At 45.9% G+C, this 22,209-nt stretch overlaps 2 protein-coding genes across 2 annotated transcripts in view; one reads left to right on the top strand and one right to left on the bottom strand.

Annotated features, from left to right (window-relative positions):
• LOC115325310 (myosin-11) overlaps positions 1–154 on the bottom strand; it is a 34,311-nt gene extending 34,157 nt beyond the window's left edge. The window contains exon 1 of the mRNA XM_029986021.2: positions 71–154. Coding sequence (XP_029841881.2) covers positions 71–73 — 3 coding nt within the window. The 5' untranslated portion in view covers positions 74–154. The remainder of the gene's footprint in view (positions 1–70) is intronic.
• A 567-nt stretch (positions 155–721) lies between these two features.
• On the top strand, positions 722–18,503 carry LOC8041506 (ADP-dependent glucokinase). The gene is made up of 6 exons (XM_029986022.4): positions 722–1,180; positions 9,454–9,741; positions 11,504–11,640; positions 13,195–13,465; positions 14,442–14,541; positions 16,288–18,503. The coding sequence occupies exons 1-6, from the start codon at positions 846–848 to the stop codon at positions 16,606–16,608; spliced, it is 1,452 nt and encodes a 483-aa protein (XP_029841882.1). The 5' UTR covers positions 722–845; the 3' UTR covers positions 16,609–18,503.
• Positions 18,504–22,209: the final 3,706 nt, after the last annotated feature.

Here is a 22,209-nt window from a genome sequence, read left to right as displayed (position 1 = left end):
TTATCTTATCTTATATTCTTGCTGTGTTTTTTTGTAAACATACAAAGTTTCGGCTCAAATTGAAACTCACCATTGGAATCGGTCCAGTAAGTCGCCTCCTGAAGTCGCTAATCACTTGAGAACACCGCTGGTCGGTTTATTTATTTATTAAAAGTTGTTTAACGAAGCTCAGACTGTGTAGCTAGCGTGATATTAGCGAAGAAACAAGCAGACGCTGTGACCGATGTGATTTTGCAGGCTTTGCAGAAGCGGATAACTAGCAGACGACCAACATACCATCGCGTATTGCAAAATACTGTATTACAATATCACGCTATTAAATTTATTCACAGTATTAATTGTTAATTGTAAGAATAAAAAATAGACCAGGAGTGTTAGCTCAAACTGCAAGGTGGTAACATCTTGCATTTTCGGTTTTGAACAGTGCAGAAAACACTGAAGACTTGAAATGCTTGAAGTTTCTGCATCTACCTGACCTGTTCAACTTCATATTTGTTAGAAATAAAAGAAATGGAAATAAACAAGAAGCTATATCTGGTTAAGAGACAAGCTTTAAACAAAAGTCGATTCCGAACACAACTTAAATTAGAAACAGCGATCCTTCAAGAACGGGTAATTTTCTGACTATTTAACACTAGATGGCGCAACACACCGCCCAATACGTTTCTTTTTATTCATTATCCACACACGACACGTGACGCGACACACCTCCCCAAAACTCTCACACCTGATTCAACATGGCTACCGCTGGTCGCTAGCTCCTCGTCTCCCTCCTCGTCCGCGATCCGTACTCGAATTCTCCTCCAAAATTTCTGCCGTAAAACTTTTGTCAGACCCCCGTTAGCATGGCATCAAAGTGGACCGTGTCCATCAGCACCCTCCTATCCGCCCTAGTCATTTTCTACGCCGTCTATTACAGGCGGCAAACCGATGAAGTGTTGCGCCAGAGGCTGCAGCTGATCCTCGACGGCTTACTCAAGGCCGAACGGCAAGTTTCGGTCGACCCGAAGACACGGATTGCCCTGGGATTCGGCTCGTGTCAGGACTTGATCGTGCAGAGCTCGGAGCTGTTCGGCAACTTCGAGCCGCCCGAAGATCCCGAGCACATCGATGTCATTGACAGCGAGCGAGATCTTCTTCGGGCGTTCGCCTATTACTTCCGGCATGGAGCGGCGGCAGAGTGAGTTGGTTTTTAAAAACTATCTTACTGCTTAACTGCTTTATTGGCTTCGCTGCTGCCTCGCTAAGCTGCCGGTGTGATCGCTGGCTTGCAAGCAGCACGGTATCACGCTTGCTGTGTAGTGTGGGGAATTGTAATGCGTGACACCAAGACTGGAAGAAAGGAAACTGTCTAATCGTTTAACTGCTTTACTGGCTTCGTTGCCTCGCCAAGCTGCGAGTGTGATCTCTGGCTTGCAATGTAGCACGGTGTCTCGCTTAGTCTTGTGTGAGGGATCGTACTGCGTGGCACTAAAACCGGATGTGTCAACAAAAACAGAAAAAAAAACTTATTCACTTTTTCTATTTAAATTTTGAGGTAGCGTAATTGTTTGTTTTGGCTTACGCCCGTCCCTAATGAAAACCAGCCTTTAAGTGTCGTCTTCTCCCCTCTGTATATTTCAGAATTCCTTCGTAGTTGTCTTTTTTTTTTTTCTCTCTGCCTCTCTCTACACAGATATCTTGCGCCGCGCGAATGCCTTTTGGTATCGTTTATTTATTTTTTTGACGCTCCGACATCTTAAAATTCCCGTTCTGTCGGCGAAAACTAGTTCTCGGTTTTTGTGTTATTGTTTTTTGTTTGTTCTTCCTGTGCATACGTGTCTTATCGTCGTTCAAAGCGCAAGTGGTCGAGGGGGCAGTTACAGCTGTGGAAGCAACAGCCTGTTATAATCTGGCTGCTGCTAACTTTAGCCGTGCGAATTCGCGCGCAACTGAATTTATAGCTGGCTATAGGGAGGAGCCAATAAACAAGAATAACTCTTTTTTTTTTTTCTATCTATTAATGTGCTGCATCGTTGCCCTCCTGAGCCAAAATAAACACGACTCTTGCATGATCTAGACCCGCGGTGCCTCAGCGCCTATGGTGATGTTTCTCAACTGACTCCTCTGCTTACCGTAGTCGGTGGCAGGTTCAGAGTTCAGGCGAAGCTCCTCCTACCCCTTTCTACCTTAAGCAGAGCAGACGCTGGAGAGGAGGTCACCTCCTCTGCTGCATTTGCTCTGCTAGAGTGGAAAGAGGTGGGAGGGGCTTCCACTTTACTCTTAAAATGACACCGACTATACCCAGACTGCAACTTTCGGATCAAGCTTGCCAGAATGCAACAAACATTTATGGTTTCCGCTGAAACTCTGATACAACTTGGTGTCACAATGTCCATAACACTGTAATAGGAGCTGCACAACTTGAATTTCCTTTTTGTTGGCATTGTGAACCTTAGAGCAAGGAGAAGATGGGACAGAGGGCAAACGTGGAGCTCGAAACACAGCTCAAATTTTATTCTGCATTTGTCCTTAAATAGGCCCACAATCAAACAAAGCACAAACCTAAAGCTACTGCAACAAAGGAACCTCGAGAAACCAGGAACTGCTATAAAAAAGAACTTAGAGAACCAAGGACAACTCACTAAGGGATGGCCATCATCAATCCAAGCGGAAACCACCAAGGAGAACAAAGCAACCAGACACAAAGGGAAAAGTGTATCTACAAAATTGCACTACTTATCGCAATAGGGTTTAGAATGTCAGTTTTAAACCAGCCTGCCTGCACTCTCGAATTTGCAGTTTAAATCTTCCTTTTTTCTATTGTGAATTCTGAAAATGGTTGCTTACTTATTTGTGAATTAGGAAACACAGCAGTAAAGTTTGCGGCATGTATATATATACCCTAGAAGGAGGCCGAATTGAGAACTTGTATATCAGAATGCACTCCTCTAATGATGTCAAGGTACTAGTAATCTAACTGATGACATTGAGGTCAGCCTCTGATTTCAAGCTAATCGGCCATTGTTTCGAGCACTGGGGGTGTGCGTCAGCCTCTGATTTCAAGCTGGTCGGCCATTGTTTCAAGCAGTGGGAGTGTGCGTCGCACGAATCTTTGTACTCGCAACCCAAGATACGAGATAAAACACTATCGTGGTGACGTCCTCGCTTTTATCAGAACATTTCGAGTGGTGTGTCTCGTTCGTCGACTCTGAACCCTTCCCTTTGTGCTGCCGTTGATACGATGTGTTGTCATGGCGATGCTTTGTAAGGTGACGACCTTTCATTGGGGGAAACGCTGACCACCCGGCTTTCTTGTTGTTGTTGTAACATCTCTTGGTATGGGGTACAACCGACCCGCTTGACATACATCGTCTGGGACTCCTGGATTTGTGTTGTGTCACGTGGTGACATAATGGACATTGTTGCCGACTGTAACTAACACACTTGCCCATTTTAAAGCAAATATGATCCCTGAAACGCTACCCAGAACACAAGAGCTGGCAACCATTAACTTTGAAAATGAAACTTGTAGCGAGTGCTACTGAAACAGGTGGCAAATATGTGTCTTTGGATGTGTTCGTTTTTTTCTGTGATAATATCTCTAAATATTTCATGACACAAGCTATTACTTTTCCAAAGCTTCTGAGGGTAGATTCTATGAGACAAATATTAGAGTATCTAAAGGAAGATTTGTTAAAATTTTCCCAAAAGACTACGGTAAAATCCCGAGAGATAGCCCACCTAACATGAAGAGCAAATCGGGTGAAAATATGAAGTGGGCTAACTTTCGGTGTACAATAAAAAAAAGTTTTAAAAAATTGCTATTTTTAGGTTGTGTCCCTTCGAAGCTTGTTGGAACGAGAATACAGCACAAACGAACGACGGACCAGTAGTAGAGTACCGTAAAAACCCGCGAATAATACAAAACATAATTTGAGGACTGCGAAAAAAGAAAAAAAATTATCCGCGTATCATACGAAACAAAATCAGGACTACAAAAATATTCCTTATTTGCGTCATAACTGAACCTTAAATCACTGTCATCACGTCCGCCAGACTCCTCGTCCGACGCTTCCTCCCGAAGGCAGTAAGTAGTCTTCAGTGCCGTCGAGCGCATTTGAAATCCCGCACTTGAAAGAACGAGCGAGCGCCGACGCAGTGAAATCTTGGCGCGGCGCATAAAGCGAGTAACCCAATGTCGGCTCGCCAAAGTTTTCATGCAGCAGCTCTGTGTTCACGGCGAGGTGCCGTTCCGCTGAGACCTGGCTGAGACTTGCCTCGACGTTGGCGAACACACCACTCTTCGGGCTCCTAAAGCTTCTTCTCGTTCCGTTGCACGCAAACAGAGCTTGCTTTTGTTGTCTCCATCCGCGGATGCTGCCATCATTTATGGCTAATTGTCGTCCGGCTGCCCTGTTGCCGGTGCCTTCCGCAACCAAAGGTGCTTTTCTTTTGAAGGCGGTCGATTATCGTCTTCGCGCCAACACCATTGCCGAGCCTCACTGTTCCCCCCGCCCCCTCCCCTTGCCCCCCTCCCTTATCCCCCTGCCTACCTTGAGGCCCTCCAGCCAGAAGGCAGATTTTCAATAAACGTATTAACCAACCAACTGTTGACGGACGGTGGCGCCTCGAACATTGTGATGTTAATGATGATGATAGCTGTTTTGAGCGCCTTATTGCTTCGAAACCGAAACTACGTCAAACAGTGTTAGATCGCGCCTCATCGAAGCTGAAAATTGTGAGGGCCCGCGTATAATACGAGCCGCAAATTTTACATAGCAAAATTTTAAAAAACTTTTATATTTGGGTTTTTACAGTATACACAACACTACTATTACTAGTAGCGGGCTATCTTTCGGTGTTTAAAAGAATATAGCAAATCAATCCGAAAATTGGGGTGGGCTATCTTTCGGGGATGGGGCATCTCTCGGGATTTTACGCTAATCAAATGTTGGCCGTTAGAAGTCTAGTCCATGCAGTGTTGCAGTGCCTCTTGATGTGCAGTGCTCCTGGTAGCAGTGTTACCTACAGATTGTAAGTTGTTGCAGTCTGTGTGCTTGCATGAAGCACCACATTCGTCCCAAAGTATTCGAGAAAAGGCCCACAAAATGAATTTGGTGAGAAAGTAAAACAGAGGGAGCTTTATAGATTTTATTAGGCAGGGCATGTTTTGGTCTATTTTCATGTTTGTGCTTATTTGATGCTGTTTTTTTGTACATGATGAACCAGCTAGCCCAAACCACCACTTTGCTATAGTGCCTTATACTTAGGGAGAACTGCCTCACTACTTGAGAACAGAACAAAGCCAGGCCTCTTCACCACTCAACCACTATGGAAATCTAAACTTGGGAAGAAAGGAGTCATTGCTTATATGATTACTCACTTTCAATTATAGGAACAAGTGGGACAGCACTTCAGCTAGGCTCTCAAGGGCTCTCAAGTGTGCACTGTTGAAAGTCCTTTTTTTGTGGGGGGCAAAGGCATGTGTAGAAGTTATCACATTGTGTACATGTGATAAAAGTTATCACATTGTGATAGTGTCAGTCATACCTCTAGCTGAGATGCTCCTGGCAGACTGTCCAATGCTTGTCAGCTTCAAACTGCTTGTGGGCCTCTAATAACAGGGTATTGTCAATTTTAGAAAGAAATGACTGATTGTTTACAGCCAGGAAAGCTGACTGTTATGGTAGGGAAGACATAGCCGATGTGTTTTCCCTTCTGACTGATATGACCCCCACCTTTGCTCCCTTTATCAGTTTTAAATTTAAAGCACATTTAGAAACTCTTTTTTGGATACTGCAGACCACAAGTGCTCCAAGCAGGATGACCAAAAAAACAAGCATAAAATACCCGTTTAAAAAAAAAAATGAAAAGAAACAAGGCAAGCAAATCTACAAATAGCCCAAGAAAGGCAATACAATACTGAAGTATATAAAACCAAATTTATCAACACCGAAACACTTCGAAATACAAACATAAATCTAAAATGACACCTCACAGAATTCTACAATGAATGATCTATGATAAAGGAAAATCTAAAGATGAAGTAACCTAACATGGAAGAGAATGCCAATCCTCAATCGTGGCAGGAAAAAACGAAAATTTTAACAGGTTGGTACATGTGAAGTATGTTGTTAAGAAATGCTGATGATGGTGCGTAGTTTGTATTGTGGAAACCGGCTTTAAATAATAATCTGAACCCCAGGACAGATTTTTTTATAGAGTGCAAAAATTTCAAATGGGCCATACGTCTTACGGTGCTATAGAGTTTGTATTTTTCCATCGACAATGAAGGCGAATCAGTTCTTTGAAATTTTTCGAAAAAACCTCACAGCATGTCTTTGAACTCGACCCAATATTTCAGATTTAGATTTAGTATCAGGGTCCCAAGTTTTACCACCAAATTTTAGTTTAGGTCTAACGAGTGAATTGTAAGCCAATAATTTCACATTTGTGGTAGCAACATATTTTAGCTTGTGCCTCAAAAACCCCAGCTTCTTGAAGGCTGCCGAGGATGTATCTGTTATGTGGGTCGTCCAATTCAGGTTCTTATTTATGGTCACTTCGAGGTATTTGTAATAATCAATCTAAGCAGTGTGAATGTTATTTAGCTTGTACTGAAGATTGAATGGTTATTTCTTGTTTGTAATCTGAAGATAAACAGTTTTTCCAAGATTTAAGCTCATGTTCCATGTATAGCACCAACTTTGAATTTCGTTGAGACTTTCACTCATTAATCGTTGATTGTCAGGTGAAGATATTTCTCTAAGCAACATGCAATCATCTGCAAATAGACATATATTCACAGACCAGTGGATAGCGGAAACAGTATCATTAATATAAATTAAAATCAGCAAAGGACCAAGAACGCTAGGTGTCACCTCTAATATTTCTGAGCAGCTACCGCCAATCTCTGCAAATTGTTTGCAACGTTGTAAGTGTGACATTGTAGCTTAGATATCTAAACATCTAACAACATTTTGATATTTATGGTTCCTTGAGTTCTTGCCAGCACTACAGCAGTTGACATTTACTAGCTAGATCGGCACCGAACAGTAGGTGTTCAAGGTTGACGTACAACCTCGGTTTTCTGCACGGTAGATAAAACTTTTAGCGCTCCCCTCTCCTAAGCTGCGGGGGGAAACCGAATTGGGGAAAGTTAAAAAGTGGAGAGTACATAGGAAAGGAGGAGGCAGGCAAAAGAGGGAAGTGCAAAGTCTGCGTAGGCCCTTAACTTTCCAGCTGTCTGATCTTAAAACCAAGCTCGGCACAGCAACTGTCCCAAGCTTGCTTTCGAAATGGCAAACAGGCAGGATATCACAGTTGCATCCCCTAACGCAAAGAAATTATATTTTGATTCCAAAGCTATTGGGTTTTCTACGGCGCTCGGTTGGTTTGATTTTAATGATGGCACTATTCTTTTTCTTTTTTTTTTTCATGTCAACAAATGTAGAGTGTAAAACCATCCTGCACAAAACCCGAGTTTTGTAAAAAATAACCTGGCGGGAACCATGTAAATTTGATGATTTTTTACATACTCTGGGCGGCTTATAGTCGATGGCGGGTTTTTAAGAACCCAGGGCAAGGAAAAGCAAAGCTGGGAAGGAGGAAGCAGGCAGAATGCTGGAGAGAGGAAGATATTTCCTCTCCTTTTCAGCAATCCATCTTCTCCCTCTTTTCCAGCCTTCCTTTCCCTCACCCTGAGCTCTTGACCTGTCACTGACTGCAGTTAGCCACGTGTGGGACGTAGAGATATTGAGAGTTACACCATAATAAAGCGCACCAAACCATATGGTAGCAGAAACTCACTTGAGTGTAGACAGTACCTAGTCACCCAGCTTTTTGTAGCCTTTGGTGATTTAGGTAGGACCCTACAGAGATTAATCCTTCCATGCCAAAAGCCTCAAAATTATCTGGTCTATTAAGGATTAAGAGCTATGCCGCTAATCCGTAACTATTTCTCTTCAATATGCTGCTTCTACACTACCTATTGCAATCGTTGCAGCATAATATCTGTCGTACAAGCACTGCCTCCAATGCGAGCTTTATATTTTCGACAACAATTAGCCGTGGGTGCAGCCAGAGCAGGACGGGGGTCGATGAGCATGTGTTAGAGACAAAGCTTCTATCACAGATCTTGCTTTGCGACAGACTAGAGACATGAAAGGCGTTCTTTTACCACACTATTCCCGTTTACTTTGTTTCACATCGGCCGCTCATCCAGCTATTGTATGCTTTGCTCCCAACGACCTAGATGCTTTCCATTCTTCGAGATGCGCTCCGCCATAAGTCAGGTGGTGTCTGTTTCTACTTTTTCCTTTCTTCTCCTTGTCCCCACTGGTCTTATCCAAACTGGGACTTTTGGGTTTCTAAATAAAAGAGTGTTATTATGCTCGTAAGCACAGAAAATGGCGTAGGAGTGCCAGGCACTTGCCTGCACTTACAAACGTTATACACAACTCATTACTACCAAAACTAGTTGCTGTAACTGTGTTAGCAGGGGTTCTCAAATGGGGATCTGTGGACCCTTTGGAATCCCTAAGTGTCTTCTTAAAGGGTAACTGCAAAGAAAAAAAGTGATTTTTTAAACAGCCTATATGGGACAAGCATGTCACAAAACAAATCTTCCGCGAAAGAACAGTTTTTTTCTAGCAATATTTGCACCACAGGACGTAATTTAATCGGAGTCTCAACTCCTCTACATTTGAAACTCCCGCTCTTTCGACGCGCGCGGAGTGGCTGTTATACGTCACTTTGTGACGTAGAGCAGCCACTACGTGACGTATAATACCAACTTTGTGGCACACGATTTAAAACGGACGAAATAGCCGCAAACTAAAATCAGTCTCGCGCATTAAATATTGCTGTAAAGAATTTTGTTTCTGGCGGAAAAATTGTTTCGTGACATGCTTGTCCCAATTAGGCTGTTTAACAATAAAGTTTTTTTTCTTTGCAGTTACCTTTAAAGGTCCCCAAAGCCCTCGACCGTCACTCAGGTCAAGCAATAAAACTTTTCATTTTGAGGCTGGCCATCCCACAAAGCTAAATAGACCTAGCCATACATGCTGAGCGAGTGGGGTTGGTTACTCTCCCCTTCAAAACTTCAAAGTTGGTTTGCACATATGTAATTTCCTTCTTTCACCCCTTTCATCACCATAACTGTTCGGTGAGGAGTGCAAGTTCATCTGCTTCTTTTGCAAGGGTTCTGTTGACATCAGAAGGTCAAGCTTTAATTGGCTCTGATTGAAAAATAGTGGGTAGTCATAAAGCAAGCTGCCTTAATCAGAGCCAATGGGAGCTCGGCATTCTGACGTCAACACAACCCCTGCAAAAGAAACAGATGAACTTGCACTCCGCACACCCCACTTCCCCGCTGGTGGACCCCCATCACTTCTGCCAATCCAGAAGGGGTCGTCCGAAATGTCGGCGGTCCAGAACCGCCATAACGACTGCCACCTCCGCTCCTCGCAGGCGCTTCGTGTCCAACGCCAGCCTGTTTGCGTCCCTGGTGGAGGCAGCGCGGTCTGCAGAGAGTGCCGAGTACCATGTGGGCGGCAACGCTCCTCTCATGGCCAACCGGTTTGCACGGGAAGGCTGCGAGGTCCTGCTGGGAGCCCACATGTCTCAGAAACTCCGGAAGGAGCTGCCAGAGGGCGTCACGGTGGCGGGGCCTCTCACGGACCACGACGAAGTGCACCTGCTCTTGGAGTACCCCGCGGGGCTCCGCTGGGGGCGGTACCAGTCGCCACGAGCCAACAGGTGAAGCCCCCTCTTGGGGACGTTAATTGTCTTACCCATTTGGGACGAGCCTAGCTCGTCAACGTGGAACCGTCCCCAAACCATTCACGACGAGTATAGCTCGTCTGCTTTCCCCGGTTCACGCACTGAACCCTTTTTTGGCAAAGCAGGCTCGCTCATGGCTTAGTTTGCAGTTGTGCCAACAGATGGCAGTACTGACTTTTTTTTTTTTATCTTGCTCCCATTCTGTTTTTGGCTATAAATTTGATTTTAAATACAATTAATGTAATTTTGAAGACAATGATTACGAGGTTAAAGCATTTGATTGATTGAGGGGTAAAAAGGCAAGGGATGTTTCTTGGAGGTTTTTTTTGCTCGATTCTTTAAAGGCCATCTTGGCACTATCCCGCACCACCTGGTGATAATTACAAAAAGACAGAGGTAAGAAAATTGGCGGGGAGGAAAAATCATACTTTCGGTTCCTGGAATGGGTGGCGCAAGCTACATACCGCTCATTATAGAGGGTACAGCCGTTATCATCCATCCACCCATGAGGCGACCTCCTTACAGATGGACGTTTTTCCTGCAATCCTCTGCGCTGCCTTGTACGGTAATCGTTACAAGTAATCAAATTACTTGTACGCAATCAATTACTTTTTTGAACAATTTTGTACTTGTTTTATTACTTTCTATAGCAAGTAATCGCAAGAGTAACCTGATGTACATTTGGAATTACTACGATTGCTTGTAACTTTTACAATTTTTCCCTCCCCTTTCTAATTGAGCCCTTTGCTCGTACACAGTTTCTACCAACGAATCCTCGAACCAAGTCTCCGACAGGTGAATGGTTTGTCCAAATTGGAGCATTAAGAGGACGCATAGTTTTTATTTCGGTCATTCTAGTTTAACATCGGACAGTACAAAAGACCCATTTCTAAACCGGCAGAAAAACCTGTCGATTTGAAAATCTGAAGTGATCGGAAAAGTAGCGGTTACTTTTTTGAGTAACAGCCGATTGCTTTTCTTGTTAAGTAATCATGTAACTTAACTGAATACTTTTTAATTAAGAGTAATTGTAATCAATTACTTTCTTTGAGTAACATGTACAAGACTGCCTCTCCCCTGGACCCGCTTCCCAGCGTCACCACTTTTGGAAGGCATGACCAACATTGTCAGCACCTATCCTTGCGCATAGTTTTTTTCTTACTATATTTTTTTAAGCATTGATAATATGGGGCATAAAAAGCAACAAAATTACGATACTACAGCACAGTGCCTTTGTGCTTTGACGGACAGAGGCCTGCGCGGCTGCCCTCTATTTGTAGTTCACAGACAGCCCCCCACCAGATGGCATCCGTTACTCGTGATGATGGTCAAAACTGGTCAGGCTGTCTGGGGAGAGAGAGAGAATTCATTCAAATAAAGTTTATACCCGGTCCGGGGCGTCCAGCCGACATTGACTGCACATTTCGTGTCGCACATGGGCTTGCACGTGTGCGAGCCCATGTGCCCAATTTCGCCGTGACTCCGGCAAGAGCTTTTTGATTCACTGTCTGTAAGCGTAAGAGACACCATTCCCGTCACTTTGGCTTGAGAATACCGATATTTTGAAATGTTTACTTGTGTACTAATTGTATGAGGTGCTACCTAACAGAGGTGTTTCGTTTTGATGGCCTGTAGCTGAGCCGGTTGGTTATCCATGCTTACTGATTACCAGCTGAACGTTAGAAAAAGCGACAAAGAGAGAAAGAAACACACTGCTGGTTTGTTTGTGCCAATGCAGGTTCATCATTCACAATGACCACATCAACCCAAAGTTGGCCTCGGTCAGGAACTTTGTCCCCGAGCTGAAGCCGTTCCGGCCGGACCTGCTAGTCATCTCGGGGCTTCAGATGATGGACAATTTTCCATTTGAGAAAGGTACGTGCCGGCCTTGGACCGCTCTCCAATGTCGGGAGGTACCGCAAGGGCTAACGTCGCGTCTGGAAGCACAATTTCGGCACGGTCTCTGGCTTCAGGACATCTGCCATTGGGATTAGGGTATCTTCTCGGCTGCATTATGTGGTGCTGTTGGTGCATGCACGTTGACGGCACTTTCGCATTGCCCGTGCCCGGTCCGTCAATCTCGTTCCAGGACAGGCTCAATACAAACCAAAGCAGATGTCTGCTGAAGATATCAGATATATCATGAATTCTTAAATTGGGTTCTTAAAGGGCCGGGGCAACGAATTTCGGACTTGGGGCAATCCTATGCAGGAGTTAATCTGCTTCACCTATGGAACTAGGAACGGAAAACCATATTTTCTTTTGTGCGCTACTTTTTAGTTTAAAAAATGAAACAAATGGAAGGTCAAAGTGCCTCTCAATTCTCACGTCGTCTTTCAAGTGAGGTACCTACTCTAGGGGACCATCTAGTTTCCATTGGGTTCTCTCTTGGGAACCCAACGGGAAATAACTTCCTCCACGATTGTCGACTTTTGAAGGATTAGCTTCGTCGAAGGTAGCAGCGAGTGATCAACACAAAAGACAGTTCACCACAGAGCTGACGGCGACTGTAGCAGTGGAGGGAGGGGTGGTTTGTTGACTGTAGGCTTGTATTGAATCAATGTTGAGATGGGAAGTATTCTCTGCCAATCATAGAAAAAAAATAGAGGTTCCTTGAGCTGAGGAGCTTTGAGAACCCCTTCTTTGACAGAGTCATCTCCGAGCTATGTGCGTCGCACGTGATGCTTTTACAGATCATGGGACACTTGTTTGGACGCCTTGCAAGTTTCATTGTCGTAGCACTTTGGATGTCCTGAACACCCTGGAAACGTGTTCCCTTCAGCACCATCCTCAGCTTGAGGAAGAACGTGGACTCATCAGGGGTCAGATCTTACAACTGAGAAAGGTGTTCTAGCTCAGCTAGCCCCTGTTTGGTCAAAAATGGCCTCACAAGGGTGTCGTCATGTAGATGATGCCAGGTGTGTGTTTAGCATCCTATTCCGCCCATTCGTCGGAAGCAGTCCCAAGGTGGCAACGAATGACATCACAAAAGCTAGGAGCAGTTCAGGGCGCTACGCAAATCAGAAAAGCTGACCTAACCATATCAGTCTTTGCACACAACTAGACGCCAATTCAAGGCATCAATTGATTCATGTTTCATAGCATTGCCATCCGCATTAAGTGCTACATTGGCTGTCCGTTAAGCATATTGTCAGACCACGTACAGTGCTTCTCGAACTTGATGCAGCCACTCGGTTACCCAAATTTTGATCTCTTGCCGGCTAGTCACGGCGAAATCGGTAATTCCAGCGACTGGAATGTCTTCCCCATGCTGGGCTGGCGTCGGGGAGTCAGAACTTCACCATGTAGTTGGACCGTTAGGCCCAAGAATAGCACGAAAGGTCCCAAAAATGGACCGTCTCGGGGCGGTGTCAAGTTTGTGAAACACCTTCCCCGTCGGAGTCAAACACTCGACGTCGCCACTCGCAGGTCAGCGTGCCGAGCACGTTCGAGAGGTCCGCGACATGATGAAGGAGGCGGACCCCGCGGTGCCGCTCCACTTCGAGATGGCGTCCTACACGGACCCCACGCTCCTGCACGAGCTCGCGGAGCACGTGCTGCCCTACTCCGACTCAGTGGGCATGAATGAGCAGGAGCTTCCGAACCTGCTGAGCATCCTCAAGTACGGCAACGTCTCCTACGTGGCGGACTCTTACCCCAGGGTTGCCACCGTGCTGGACATGATGAGGGACGTCTACGGGTGAGCGGGTCTCGGCAGTCGCGTTTGCTACGATGGAGCGCCACTTTGACGACGTCGTCGGGCGGAAATCGAGGGACCACTTTTTAGGATGCGGGAAACACAGCGGTCGGAGACGCGTTGCGGGCACCATACTTCCGTTAACGTAACTTTGGGATAAATGCTTCGCGATTATAAAGCGTGGTGCAAGCGTTCACGTCACGCCGCGACGTCCCATAACGTTGTGGTTAGTGCGCAGTGCAATTGTGTGTTGCCTGTAGGCAGCAGAGTGCGGCGCACGGACTACAAGCACCTGTTTCAGGTACAGGGGCAGATGCAGGTATTTCTTGAGGTGGGGGGGGGGTCAGGTGTTGGTCAGCGTATTCTTTGTTTAAGCCCCCCCCCCACCTCTTCCCGTTTCCATGCCCTAAATATTATGCACATGCAAAATTCAAGAGGGGGTTCAGGACATTTGGACCGCCCCCCCCCTCTAAATCCGCCACTGCTCAGGTAGATCACAGTGGGGCTGCAAGCCTCGGGAGTTAGCAGAACGGGAAAAAAAAGAGAACCATCTTGGGCCAAAAGCTACTTCGATTCCTTTCGTGGTGCACAAGGTTAACATCATTGTCCCTAGACGATTGCGTGTGGTAAATAACGGCCGTTCGGTTGCCTACAGCGAACTCTGGTTTCGCGGTACCTTTGCCAAAATAACTTGTTCGAACTGTGCTGCTCTAAATACTGTATAGTGTAAGGTAGGCATGGCTCGAAATAATTCTGAAAAGCGATCTGGCACTTTCTGTGTGCGGCACAATTATGTCAGTTGTGTCACGTGGCACATCGATTAAAGGTTGTACGGCCAATTCCAGCTTTTTGCCTTAAGCCTGGTGTCGCTTGTCTTAGGTCCAGTCTGTCCTCGTGGATCCTCGCACGAGTTGCATCTTGTGGGACGAGCAAGTGAGCGGTGTTCCTCATTTTTCACTCCTTTTATCGGCTCTTGCAGGCTTGTGCAAGAACAAGCATCGCGTCACGGTGCCACCAACGAAAAGAATGCAGGCAGGCGGAGACTCAGTCGCCTGCACATCCACACCCTCGCCTTCCAGGTAAAGTTCAACGTGCAGGATTATTGATCCGCAAGTCCTTAGTTTTCCCACAAGGTGAACCCCCCCCCCCCTCTGTAAAGGGAGACTACAACGAAATTGCAACGTTTATTTCTTGGTCTATGTGTTCAAGAGAGCATTGTCACACCAGACATACCAATCTCTTGTTGAAAAAGGAAAAAGAATTTAACACGAATTAAACTATTAGCAAAGAGCACCTGGTTTATGTTGCTAGCGCCTCGTTTGTAATGCCCGTCTAGGAACCTTGTCAGGTAGTGACGATAACTGTCTCGCCTCCGGCCACCATGAGAGAAGAGCTGAAGGAGGAGCTCCCCTCTCTTGGAGACTCTCTTTTGTTTGTCCCAGAAGTCACTATTGTCCCTCTACAAGATTATAGAAGATGAACCCATCGCCCAAAATTCGTACAAAGGCAGTTTTGGGGTTATTTGCGGTGGCCCAATTGCTGATGTGCTTGGCTGCTTTCAGCGGATGCTGCGAGCCATCGGGGCCTATCTAAAGCCGTGTGAATGTCACTTGACCTTAGGGAGGGTGCGCAGCGACGCGCGGAAAGCGTATCCCGGGCTTTGTTCACAGAGTGGGATTGGCTGGGATAGCTTACAACGTCCACTGCGTCCGGACATAAGGTCCTGAGACAAACTATGTCACAATTGCGCTGGGTGCTCTCCGATCGTTTGCCAGATTCGCCCCTTGATAACGAAAAATACAGCCACCAGGCTCAAAATACAAACGTGCGATTGTCATTTACGGATATTGTGGATCATATTCAGCCTATTCGTGAACACGACGGGTGTATTTCAAATTTCGTTGAAGTATCCCTTCAGAGTATTAGATTTGAGATCATTGCATACAGATGGACGTAGTAACGATAATTTTTCTTTCGAAATATGGTATTGTGGTCTGTGCAACCTTCAAGGACCTTGAAGTTAGTTCCACTGTTTGACGACTTTGCTCAATGAAGAACACCCGGTTCTAAACAACTGCACTAGTTGCCAACTTGTAATTTGACCGAAGCGAGATGCCATGAGCATATGTGGGCAGCTTACTTAAAACGCTCTTTCCCAACGGATATGTCAACACTGCCGCATCTCCTTACCGGTTCTTTCGTCGTTGCACACCGTAGTGTCCCGACAGAGATCGATGCTAGCCAGAACGTAGAGCGGCCTCGTCTTGATCTCATTTTTCCGTTTGTGGAAAAGTGCTCAAAGATAACCTACGAGCCCAACTATCTTTAAAAATTTGTCTGCACAGAGGGTGTGCAAACATGCATTCTGCCGTTTCGTGCAATATCCTACATGGCACACTAGCTCCAATGTCACGCGCCACCTCCGAAATTGTGCGCAATTGATTGACGTTTTGTTTGCGGCATGCAATCCTGGTTGCGAGAGACTCCACGCAGAAGAAATCTTTCCACCATTGCCAAGAGAAAAATGGCCTACCTTGTCCAAATACAGTAAAACCTCGTTATAACAAAATTGGATATAACAAACTAATGGATATAACAAAGCAATCATAATTCCCCTTTCTTGCTAATAGTGGGAAGAAATGGACATTGGCTATAACAAACTAATGGTTATAACGAAATAATTACGATCGCTCCTTCAACTTTGTTATAACGAGGTTTTACTGTACTAGTCAAAGAATGTTTTGTGGGGAGGGCGCACATCCCTACACTGCATGCCATCTCCAACATTGCACGCAACTGATGAACCACTTCTTCGTTCGTGGCAGGCAATCCTGGTTGCGAGGGACTCCCCGTGGAAGAACTCGCTTGCCGCCGCAGCCAAGTCCGCTCTGACCGCCCACCGCTACACCTGCGGCTCGGACGACATCGACACGGAGCACGCGCGAGTCATCATGGACGACTCCTTCACGACGAGCCGGGGCCAGGGCGCCCGGCGGATCCCCTTTGACAGCAAGCGTCCAGTCGCCTGCTGGCAGGAGGCGGACTTTGAGATCTGTGTCGCCCCCGTTCTCGTGTGCACCAAGGTCCTCCACACGGGTGGCGGCGGCGACAACGTGTCGGCCGCCGGTTTGGTACTGCAGGTTTAGCGGCGGGAGCAACCCTCTTCGGGGAAGGAAAGGGTGTCCGCCGTGAGGCATACACTGTTTTTGCTAAGAACGAACTGACCGCTTTCACATGTAGTTGTCGCATTGTGCGTGGCGACATCAGAGTTTGAAATTGAGGGGGGTGGGGGGCTAATAGTGGCGGTAGCCTCTTTTCTCTCGGGGAAAGAGAGGGTTGCTACCATTAGGCAAAGATCATTTTCTCCTCGAATGAGCTGGTCGGTTTTTTTGCGACGGCGTTGCAGTGTGCGTGGTAACGTGGGAATCCAAAATTGGGAGGGTAGGCTAATTCTGGGGAGTAACCTCAGGAGATGGAGGATAGCTGTTGGGAGTAGATACTTTTCACTGAGAACGAGCTGGCTTGTTTCATATGTGGGTATTGCAGTGCGTGTAGTAACATTGGAATCCAGTATTGGGAGGGATGGAAGGCTAATCCTAGGGAGTACCCTCTTCTTTTTCTTTTTTTTTTTTTGGAGGGGGGAAGGTAGGCTCTCTCAAGGCTGGTCTGGTTTTATAAGGAAAGATGGGGATTATTGGCAACTCGTTTGTTGCAGGATTTGCGGTGGCACCAAAGTATGAAACTGCGAGGAAGGTAACCAGTCTTCAAGTTGTCACTTCTTTTTTTAGGAAACCACTTTTTTAGTGCTTGTTTCTTTGACAAGACAAAAGATGGGCTGTCAATCAAGTGTAGGGGGTGACCTCTCCTGAGGTTAGGTTCTCAAGGGCAAAGAAAATGAAGTACTGAAGAAAGTGTGTTTGTCAGGCTGTCCAGTTACATCATAATTTGAAATTAGAAGAGGCAATATCAACTGTATTTCTGAACAACTATCTTCTCAGCATACATAATTTTCATTAGGGGAGAAGGTGGTTGCTTAGTTCATGTGTGGATGTTTTGAGGTGTGTGGTGGCATCAGACTGAGGCATTTTGATAGTGCAGTTTGTGTAGCTGGGAAAGTAATGCAAGGATTAGTCATTTTATACGACCCACACCAGCGTGTCTATTCTTTTAAGTTTCCGTGACTGGTACCCAATTTCCAAGTGAAAAGAAATTACCATAGTGTCATCAACGAGTTACTTTTTTCTGTGCTTACTGAATCAAGAACCTGAGAGTAACCAAAAGTGGCTACTTAAAATTGGTGTAGCAAAGGTTGAACATGACGGTAAACCTGAGACTAGGGTAGGAAAACAGAAAACGCGAAGGAAGACGGAAAAAGAGCAGGCAGCGTCTCAATTCTTTTTATGTCTTCCTTCGCGTTTTCCGTTTTCCTACCCTAGTCTCAGGTTTACCATCATGTTCAACATACACCAGCTGGCCTGCACTCTGACTATATTTTTGGGTAGTTAGCCCCTTACCATGTCTGAGGACTTTAACATGAAGCTTCTGCTTTTCATAGTTTATGCCAAAGCATGTGTTTTTACGCTCATTTCAATATTCGCCGGGCGCGGAAGATACTACATGGAACGTCGGGTATCCGAGAGGGGTAGTCATTTCTAGACTGCCCTGTAGTTGCTTCCTGCCTTATGTCACCCATATAAGTTTGTACCCCTGGCTTTGTACTTCCCCTAATCTTCAACGTTGCTTCACTCTTGGTTAGTTAGTTCAGGGTCGTTAAAGGCTAGCCCCAAACCAAGGATGACTGTGATGTTTCGAAGTAAGCATTTAGGTGCAACTCCACCGCTGCTCATGTTTGTAGTAAGGAAGTTTGCACTAAGGGAGTAGGCCTCAAATGTGCTTTACTTTTTCAAAGGGCAGAGAGGCTACCAGAGACATGAAAAGACAATGAATGTAGAACAGTATGGCACTTGAACTTTGAAAATGCTGTTTGTTATGAAATTCAAAACGAAATAAGAATGGAGCACGAGCTGAGTGTATGAGGTTCGCAAGTTTTCTGTTCTTTGGAATTGTCTGCAACAAAGTTGCAAAAACAGGAGGAAAAGAAAAACTGATATGTAGATTGCACGTTACACCTGTTGCATGACAACTAGCTGCGAAGAATTTATTTATCACGTTTGTACCTGTTTTTCACTTTGCACGCCTTGCACTTTGGTTGCCAATTTATTTTCACTCAACGGTTTATGCCAAGCGCATGCTGCTCCGTTCTTGTAAACTTTGAATTTCAAACGTTCCACATATTTTACGGTAGAAACTTCATGGCTTTATCTCGGAAAGTTTCGATTGAAACGGCCAAACTTAAGGACCACGCCCAGCTACATTTGCAAGCCAACTCAAAAAACAAACAAAAAAGTTGTGTAACAAAAAAATACAAAAAAAACAACAACCTTCCCCGCAGGTCTTAGTAGGTGGCCACATTAGCCAATAGTGGCGTTGAAATGTCTATTTTTTTAACTCTAGATTTTTTTGTTGCACATCAACGTGCAAATGCTGCAACATCATTTGCATTCAACTGGCGATGACGAGCTGCCATTTAGAGGCTTGCAGTCTGGAACTGCGGAGCTCGCACCCAAGTTTGTTCAAACGAAGCCAAAAAATAAGAAGAGGCAAGTCAAGTTTTTAATTGGGCGTTTCGAGTTCTCGGTGGTTTAGGGTCCATGGGGTTTCCTTTCTAGCTTTACCTAGAGCCACTAAATGGGCCACGCTTCGTAGTGACGGCACTTCGGCAATCGGATGGATGGATGGATGCCAACCAGAGCCGTAAATGTAGAGAGTTTGGCCATTCGTTGGGAAGTATAGGAGACAAATGAGGAGGCGCCATTGGCCGAAAGCGGGCTGGGCGTGTTCCAGGGCGTCTTCAGAAATTTGAATGTGACCAACCAGAAGCCGGAAATAATACCCTGGCGGTGGTCGCGAGAAACAAACCTGATAACTGCATTGGAGTAACTCTCAATGGCTGAAAATATGGTACACGTGATGTTTCAGTCACATTGATCCAAAATGATGGTGGAAGAGGGCGACTAGCGGAACGATCGACATGATCCGTACGCCAAGCACCCAGGGCCGGGAATCTGCCGTCCGAACGGTCACACTCTGTCCGCGCAAAACAGAGTTGCGCGGCGCATTAGTTTCTTACATCTTTCTGCATGATCATAATCAAAACAACACGTGCACCCTATTTTCAACCACAAAGAGTCACTACACTTCACTCTTACGCACTTATTAAAACCATATACGAACATAGACTTTTGATCAGAACTGTTTGCCGCTACCAACGCTAGGGGATTTTTTTCGGCTTCTGGTTGGTCAAGAGAGCATGCCAAGCCCTCTTTCCGACTCTGCCGCACGCCCCGACTCTGCCCGCACCTCCCATTGACCGAACTCTCTACATGTACAGCTCTGATGCCAACAGCTGAACCCCTCATAAAGAGCAGTAGCTTGCGCCACCTAGCCTAGAATCTGGGTGCTTAAAATCGTTGTTGCCAGGTGTCCGAAGCTTTTATCTGGAGTCACAGGAAATGCCTTTCTGTTCTTCAGAAACGTTGAAACGGTTCACAACAGCAAAACTCCATCCCTTGAGCTTTCCCGACACCGCATTCAAAGCTTGGGAAGTCGCATTTTTTGGATCGTAACAGTTGCGCCTGCTCTGCACTGGGCGCCAAAATAGCGGCGGCCACGAGAAAAACAAGAGAATGGATTACCGCTACTCTGAGCATAGCCTATTTTGTGACAGTTTAATGTTTCTAAATAAGCTACGCTTCAGAGTAATGACACTTACCCCTCTTGGGGCTTAAAGTGATGGTTGCCAGTTACCTGAAGCTTTATACCTAAAATCACAAGGAGCGCTTTTCCGTCCTCCACAAATGTTTAAACAGTTCCTGACAGAGCGAAGCAATATTACGTGAGCTTCCTAACACGGAATGTAATGCTGAGGAAGTCGCACTTTTGAATCGTGACGATCGGCAGTTGCATCTGCTCTGTACTAAGCACCAAGATGGTGGCGCCCACAACAATATCGGGGAGCGGGGTGCCGATACTCTAAGCGCAGCTCATTTAGTGGCTTAAGCGACCAACTTTACCGACAAGGCCTAGACCCGTTTTGGACGGCCATCCGAGCTTATTTTACTCATTGCTTCTTTCTTTCCGGGCATTTTCCGTGGCGTCAAAGTGCACGTCCCTAGCGCGTCGCATAGCAGCTATTGTCGGGTGGGAAACCGTGACACACAAGTTTTTTGCGGCGTGGTGGACTCCCTCGCTCGTGAGCGTTGTGTAAACCTAGTATTTAAAACGTCGTCGTCGTCGCGTTGCCTTGCCTGCGTTTTGAAGCATTCCCAAATTTATTTCCTCTATTCGTTTCCGGGCAAGGAGGTGATCACGATGGGGAGGAGCTTCGGTGTCCCGGCCTCCAGTGCGAGCTTCTTGGCTTTGGCGGCGCTTTCGGCGGCTCGGCAACTCATGCCAAAGCGCAGCTGAAGGCACGGAGCATGTGCCAGGGGCCGAGCACTTGAACGACTCCTTGCCGTTCTCGTTTCATCAGCGAATTTGGTTCCTCGGCGCAGCTGTCCGGGCCCAAAGAATGTGCGCAATGTGCCGTCGACGCGACTGGGGAATGTCGTCGAGAGCATGATTTACGACTTGTCCCCAAGGGTGCATTGGGATCTGGGCTGTTCCGAGAGGTTTTTCCTCAAAGTCTGTGACTTCCCTGTTACCTTTGGAAATAAAGGAATGATGCCTTTTTTTTCCACCATTTTGGTCTGTCGGTGTAGTAAGTGTAACTCAGTGAGGTGGGACGTCACACACTGCAATATACCGTATTTACTCGCAGAATGAACGCACTTTTTTTCCCGAAAAATCGATGCAAAGTTGGGGGGGGGGGGGGGGGGGTAGTTCATTACGCGAAGTAAAATTTTTGCGTCCGTATTTACTCGCATAATGAACGGACCTTTTATCCTGAAAAATCAACGTAACTTTTTATTTCTTTGCTCGCGGCGCGCGACCCTGTAACCAAACTGGGCTGTACAAAAAAAAAAAAAAAAAAACTTGTTAGTTACATGGGTTTTTTTTTTTGGTTTTTTTCTGGGGGGGGGGGGGGGGGGGTTGCCGCCTTTCGCAAGCTGTTGCGTTTGCTTAGGCGAGGACTTTTTCGCTTATCTTTCTTATCTCCTTGCGCGCGACCCCGTAACCAAACTGCGCTGTGCAAAAAAAAAGAAAAAAAAAACTCCTTTGTGTTTTTTTCTCTTAGTTCAGTTTATTTTTTTGTTTGTTTTTTGCCGCCTTTCGCAAGCTGTTTCGTTTGCTTAGGCGTTGCTTAGGCGAAGGCTTCTCCGCTCCTCTTATCTCTTTGCGTGCGGCGCGCGAACCCAAAGTCCAAACTGCGCTGTGCAAAAAAAAAAAAAATGTTTTGTTTTTTTGCTTCCGTTGGATCTTTTTTTTTAATTTTTTTTAACTCCTTTTGCAAGGCGTTTTGTTCGCCCACGCTGCCCATGCATTCGCGACCTCGCGGCACCAGGATAGAAAAGTGCGTCCATTTCGCGCGCGGGGTGGAGGGGGTCAAAATTTTGACATCGGAGTTAGGGGTGCATTTAATACGCGAGTGAAAAAAAAGAGTCGAAATTTTGAGAGCCGACTTGGGGGGTGCGTTCATTGTGCGAGTAAATACAGTAGGCAGAAAGTTTCAATGTTCCTGGTGGCCT

This window comes from Ixodes scapularis, unplaced genomic scaffold (genome assembly GCF_016920785.2).
Source record: "Ixodes scapularis isolate PalLabHiFi unplaced genomic scaffold, ASM1692078v2 PGA_scaffold4__175_contigs__length_147842914, whole genome shotgun sequence".
Classification (NCBI taxonomy): Eukaryota; Metazoa; Arthropoda; class Arachnida; order Ixodida; family Ixodidae; genus Ixodes; species Ixodes scapularis.
Note: the sequence above shows the minus strand (reverse complement) of the source record. Positions and strands in the feature narration are given on the sequence as shown.